The sequence below is a fragment of the Chiloscyllium plagiosum genome, chromosome 36, assembly GCF_004010195.1.
Source record: "Chiloscyllium plagiosum isolate BGI_BamShark_2017 chromosome 36, ASM401019v2, whole genome shotgun sequence".
Classification (NCBI taxonomy): domain Eukaryota; kingdom Metazoa; phylum Chordata; class Chondrichthyes; order Orectolobiformes; family Hemiscylliidae; genus Chiloscyllium; species Chiloscyllium plagiosum.
Window position 1 is genome coordinate 15,149,413 of NC_057745.1, and position 6,329 is coordinate 15,155,741.

The 6,329-nt window shown below is 40.5% G+C and overlaps 1 protein-coding gene and 1 long non-coding RNA gene across 4 annotated transcripts in view; one reads left to right on the plus strand and one right to left on the minus strand.

Moving 5' to 3' along the window:
* LOC122540987 overlaps positions 1-6,329 on the plus strand; it is a 42,093-nt gene that overhangs the window by 29,258 nt on the left and 6,506 nt on the right. The window lies entirely within an intron of this gene.
* The window catches only part of LOC122540985 (guanine nucleotide-binding protein subunit beta-5), a 74,392-nt gene continuing 71,213 nt past the window's right edge, over positions 3,151-6,329 (minus strand). For all 3 annotated transcript variants that reach the window (XM_043677389.1, XM_043677387.1, XM_043677388.1), the window contains one exon: positions 3,151-3,609. In XM_043677389.1, coding sequence (XP_043533324.1) covers positions 3,598-3,609 — 12 coding nt within the window. In that variant the 3' untranslated portion in view covers positions 3,151-3,597. The remainder of the gene's footprint in view (positions 3,610-6,329) is intronic.

Sequence of the window (6,329 nt, forward strand, 5' to 3'; positions counted from 1 at the left end):
TCCCCATACCCACACCCTCAACCATCATCCCAATGCCACTTTCATCCCTACCCACCCACACCTTCAACCCCCATTCCATTCCCACCCACCTATACCCTCAAACCCCATTCCCACCCCAAAAACCCCCATCCCCATCCTTATCTCTACTCCCAATTCTCCAATCCATTCTCTCCCCCTTCCACTGACCAGTAATGCTGCCAAGTGGACTATGCATGTCAGTGCGCATGGTGGCTCAGCAGTTAGCATTGCTGCCTCAAAGCAGCAGTGACCCAGGCTTGATTCCATCCTAGGAAGACTGTCTGTGTGGAGTATGCACATTGTCTATCTGCATGGCTTTCCTCCCAAAGTCCAAAAATGTGCAGGTTACATGGATTCACTGTGCTAAATTACTCCATAGTGTCCAGGGATTTGTAGGTTAGATGGATTAACCATGGGATATGCACAGTTACAGAGATGGGGGTGGGATGCTCTTTGGAGGGTTGTGTAGATTTGATGGGCTCATTATTTTTCTAAGTCACCTTAGTCCATTTGTTTGACGGGACAGCAGTGCCACCTGAAAGTTTATTGAGAATAGGCATAAACACAGATGAATTTAAGGATGGACTCTCAGGCTGCTTGTCTCTACTCTGCAGCTTTGTCCATGTCCAGGCAGCATTGAAATGGAACAAGCAGTGTCTGTTAGTGTACTAATTAAAGTGGTGGCAAACATCTTCTTCAACCAATGGAATGTTCTGGTTATTTCAATGCTGTTAAATGAATCTTGCTGTGTAGAAATTGATTTTATTTTGTAAGTGAACACAGTGATCACACTTGAAAAGTGTTTCAGTGGCCTGAAAGCACTTTGGGATGTCTTATGGTCAGGAATTGTGCTGTATAAATTCACATCTTTTGCTTTGATGCTGCACATTGATTACCAGTGCATTATAGCTCCCACGTGCTCATTTACTGTTACAAAGCTAGGACTGCTGTACACCACAATATTGTAACACCGTCATGCCCATAAGCAGACAGGCTAGCTGCCACATTATGACTTGCACCCCTATATATGTACATAAATTGTTTGGCACAACATTTTAAAGCACACCAGATGACAGGTATGCACGTGCATTATTTCTTGAGAAATAAAAGTGAAGGGCCATGTATCAGTGCAGCACACCAACAGGGCAAAGATAATAAAAGACAAAGTTGATCAGGAAATAATGAATAACCGGTATAAAGTTTAGGTTTAGAACCAGTAATGAAGCTAAGGCATTCAACAGTCTGATGTCTGAGAAAGAATAGGTTTTGGCAGAAGACTGAATGACAATTTCATTAAAATGTGTGCCTATAGCTGAGGGATAGCATGCAGAGGCATATTTAGAGATCGTGAGAGTCAAGAGAGCAAAAATCAAATGTACACAATTTCAAAGGTAACAATAACATTATAAATATTCATCAAAGAGCAAGAAATAGTAGAATGGAAGGGTTGAGATTCAAAATGAGAAAGGGATCACTTATCAAGCATGTCTGATTCAGGACATCTTAGCTGAAGGATTTGGTCTGCCTTTATGTATAATCTCAAAAGGAGACATTAGGCTTCCAGGGTAACATTAAACAAATTATTGCAAATACACCCTTTTTTTTGAGGGGATACATCAATATGAAAACAACACCAGAAGGAAACATTGAATTAATTAATATTATTCCATCAAATCCAAATCTCCCAGTCCCTATGGCACCCACTCATCAAATGTGTCAGGGCGCTAACAGATATTGCATGCTTGAAAAATGTCTTTTTAAACATAATAGATTTCTAAGTTAAGAAAGTTTATGAAATAAAGGTTTTTTTCCCATTTTGATTCACGATATATTCTTTGGAATTTGCACCAAATATTTCCTTGAAATATTTTTCACTGGCTGATCTATTTATTCAGCATAACTCATATTACTGTGACTTTCAGAAGCATGGCCCCACCATGGTTAATGATAATCTTTGCCGGTGACTAGAACTCCTCTTTTTGTTCGAGGTCACCCCTCTTTTTGGAGTGAAATTACTGGCTGTTTGAAAAACTATCACCCTGTTCATTTTAAATAGCTTAAAAATCAAATTATGTGGAATCATTACCCTCTTCCTTATTTAAAGTGTAAAATCAAAACATTTGACATTATTTAAAATATTATATGTTCCATTTATTAACTTTTGGTACATTTCAAAAGATTTACACAAATTTTCACCAAAAGAACTGTTTAAATATACACAAAACAAGTACAGTAAACAAAACCAAAATTGTATACTGGTTCTACAGAAATGAAATGCTTTAACAAGGACCCTACAAAGAGTCAGAGAGCTTTACTTTTTGCCTAGACCCCAGTAGTATTGTAACATAGTATTGCACTTCTTACCAAGTGAATTGAAATCTTCAAAAGTTCACAGTGCATTTAAATCTACTGCATTGGATTACATTGATTGAATTTTACAATTTACCACTTCAAACACCTTATGCTTAGGTTAGTCCTGCTGCAATATTCAATGTTCTCAAACAGTCATTGTCTATAGACCTACTTACTACACAGATTTGACATCTGCTATTAAATATTATTTTACAATTCTGTAAAAAAAATTATGCTGTCAAAATGGGCATGCCGAATTTTAAACAAAAGGGAACTTTGCCACCTATAAGTAGTGTACCTATTCCGCACAATTCAAATTACTGTATATATATATATCACATACATATTATCAAGCTTAAATAGATTCTCTACACTGTTCATTATCCAGTTCATTCACCATCACACCATAAATTTTCACATATAGTTCTTATTAAACACAGAATATAAACAATTCTTTGTAACAATTCTTTAGAGGGTCTCTTCCCCCAGTGCAATCAACAATTTGACCAAAGAAAGCTACAAAAAAAGCCCCACAGATTAAATCATTCTGATTTGAAGGGTTTGCTGAAATAGAGTCATATAACACAGAAACAACCCCTCAGTCTAAATCATCCACGCTGAGCAAGTTTCCCAAACTAGTTCCCACTTGCCTACATTTGCCCATATACCTCTAAAACTTTCCTATTCATGTACCTATCCAAATGTCTTTTAACTGTTGTAACTGTACCTGCATCTACCACTTCTCTGGCAGTTCATTCCATGTATGAACCAGTGAAAAGGTTGCCCCTCGGGCCTCTTTTAAATCTTTCTCCTCTCACCTTAAAAATATGTCCTCTAGTTTTGAACTCACCCACCCTGCATGGAAACATTAAAGTTTTGATGTAAATGTGCAAATTAAAGAACAACTTACAAATGGACGCATGGCCAGAAAGTGGGGGTACTTATTACTGAATAACATTTGGAAAAGGCAGAAACTAATTTGAAAACATTTTATTTGCTGTAGGTTGAATTGAATGACGGTACCAAAATAATAATTCTCTAATCTTCTACGAGAACTCTTAAATTATTAGATTGTCATTATAGACTTGGTTATATGTCACAAACCCAAAATATTTTCACATTTCCTATAACAGACAAGATCTAGGAGTCAAGCCATCAAATTAGTAACACCACGAAATCCTAGAGTGGAAACTTTATTGAAGGTTGGGTGATCAAGTTCAAGAAACTTTAAGCCCAAATCTGCAAAACAGAATAAGAAAGGCAAATTCATTTTGTTGGTTTATACTGGTAATGATCTCAGTACTGTTAAGTGAAGACATTTTGGATCATTTATGCATTTTGAAATATTTGACTCTCACGGCACAAATTTTCTTCTCAAGCTCACTCCAATAAAGTCATGAACATATTTATGCAGAATGGATTTATAATTTCACTTGTCCAGCACAGAGAGAAATCGTCCACCAAGGGACACACTGTGAAATTCTTCTCTCAAACAGTTGTGAATTTGTGAAATTCTTTAAGACAGACAGCTGTAGAGATAAGGTTGATAAGCATATTCAAGGCTATGACAGATAGATTTTTAATCAGTAAAGGAATCAAGGGTGAGAGGCAAAAGGCAGCAAAGTGGAGTTGAGGATCAACTCCATGATCTCATTAAATAAAAACGAAAAGAACTGCAGATGTTGTAAATCAAAAACAAAAACAGAAATTGCTGGAAAAGTTCAGCAGGTCTGGCAACATCTGTGAAGAGAAATCAGATTTAATGTTTCGGGTCCAGTGACCCTTCCTCAGAACTGATGGTGGTTAGGAAAATGTGGGCTTTTATGCAGAAAATGTGGGCTTTTATGCAGAAAATAGGGGTTAACGAGTAAATGATAGGTTGGGATAGAGCCCAAAGAGAGATAAAAGCAGTTGGACAGAGAAAGGAGTGGATAATGATCTGGCTTGGAGGGTGAATGCCTGTTAATGGAGACTGTTAGTGGCTAACAATGGGTTGTATGCAATAGCAGATTATGTTACAAGGCCTGGTGTATAGGGTGGTGGCTGGGACATTAGAGAGTTCAAGACCCTAAAATTATTGAGATCAATATTAAGTCCAGAAGATTGCAGGGACCCCAGGCGGAAATGAGGTGCTGGCTCTTCCAGCTTGTGCTGAGCTTCACTGGAGCACTGCAGCGAGCCTGAGACAGAAATGTTGGCCAGGGAACAGGATGGGTGTTGAAGTGGCAGCGACTGGAAGTTCAGGGGTTTTTTTGAGGGCAGATTGTAGGTGTTCTGCAAAGCAATCACCAGTCTACCCTTTGTTTCTCCAATGTAGAAGAGACCACATTGTGAGCAGCTAATACAGTAGACTAGATTGTGAGAAGTACATCCTGTAAAGAGTCTACTCCATTCTCCCAGTTCCTCCAGTTTCAATCACAAATATTCCTCAGATTCCAACTTTGACAAAGGAGCCTCCTAATGTTCACCTTCTTCCTTAACAGAAAATTTCCCAGAACCATTGTTGACAGGGCTCTCAATTGGGTCTGACCCATCTCCTGCACAGCGATAGGATTCCTTCTCCTTACCTACTATTCCCCCCAGCATCCACATCCAGAAGAACATTAGCCGCCATTTATGCCACCTCCAGCAAGATGCTACCACCAGACACATACCCCCCCCCCCCTTCCCTTCCTTGTCTGCCTTCAAGAGACCATTCTCTCAGAGACACCTTGGTGCACTCTTCCTTCCCTCCCAACACCCCGCAGCTCAATGGTACTTTCCCCTGCAATCACCGAAGGTGTAACACCTGCCTATTTACCTCTTCCCTCCTCAGTATCCAAGGGCCCAAACACATGTTCCAGGTGAGGCAGGGCATTACATGCACTTCTCACAATCTAGTCTACTGTATTAGCTGCTCATAACGTTGTCTCCTCTACATTGGGGAAACGAAGTGTAGACTGGGTGACCATTTCACAGAACACCTTCATTCTGCCCAAAAAAAAAAGACCCTGAACTTCCATGTCGCCACCTTAACACCCCCACCTGCAGTGCTCCAGTGAAGCTCAGCGCAAGCTGGACCTCAGTTTCCACCTGGGGACCCTGCAGCCTTCTGGACTTAATACTGATGTCAATACATTTCGGGTCTGAACTCGCCCAGGTCTTAGCCCCCACCTCCACACACCAGATGATCTTATCACATTGTCTGTTATTATGTACAACCTACTGTAAGCCACTTACAGTCCCCATTAACAGCTATTCACCCTCCTAGCCAGACCATTATCCACTCCTTTGTCTGTTCAACTGTTTTTCTCTATTGTTCACCTATCATTTACTCCTTACTTCCATCTACTGCATAAAAACGCACAGTTTCCGAGTACCATCAGTTCTGAGGAAGGGTCACCGGATGCAAAATATTAACTCTGATCTTTCTTCACAGATGTTGCTAGACCTGCTGAACTTTTCCAGCAGTTTATGTTTTTGTCCATGATCTCATTAAATGGCAGAACAGAATCAATGGGCTGAATGGCCTAATTCTGGTACTACGACTTACAGTCTTCCAGTTTCTGCATTGCACAATCAGAGCTGTCAAAACAGCGTAATCACTAATGAAGCAAGTAGCTAACCAGGTGATTGACATTAACTGAATCAGAGTCGATCTAAAGGGGAGAAAATGAGGGAGGAGAAAACGGAACATAAAGGGGAGAAGGTGAAACTGGTATATGAAAGAGGTGGTGCTGGAAAAACACAGCAGGCCAGGCAGCATCCGAGGAGCCAGAGAATCGATGTTTCGGGCATAAGCCCTTCTTCATGAATGAGGCTGGTGTGCCAAGCGGGCTGAGATAAAAGGTAGGGGGGAGGGAATTTGGGGGAGGGGTGCTGGGAATACGATAAGTGGAAGGGGGTGAGGGTGAGGGTGATAGGCTGGAGAGGGGGTGGGGGCAGAGAGGTCGGGAAGAAGATTGCAGGTCAAGAGGGCG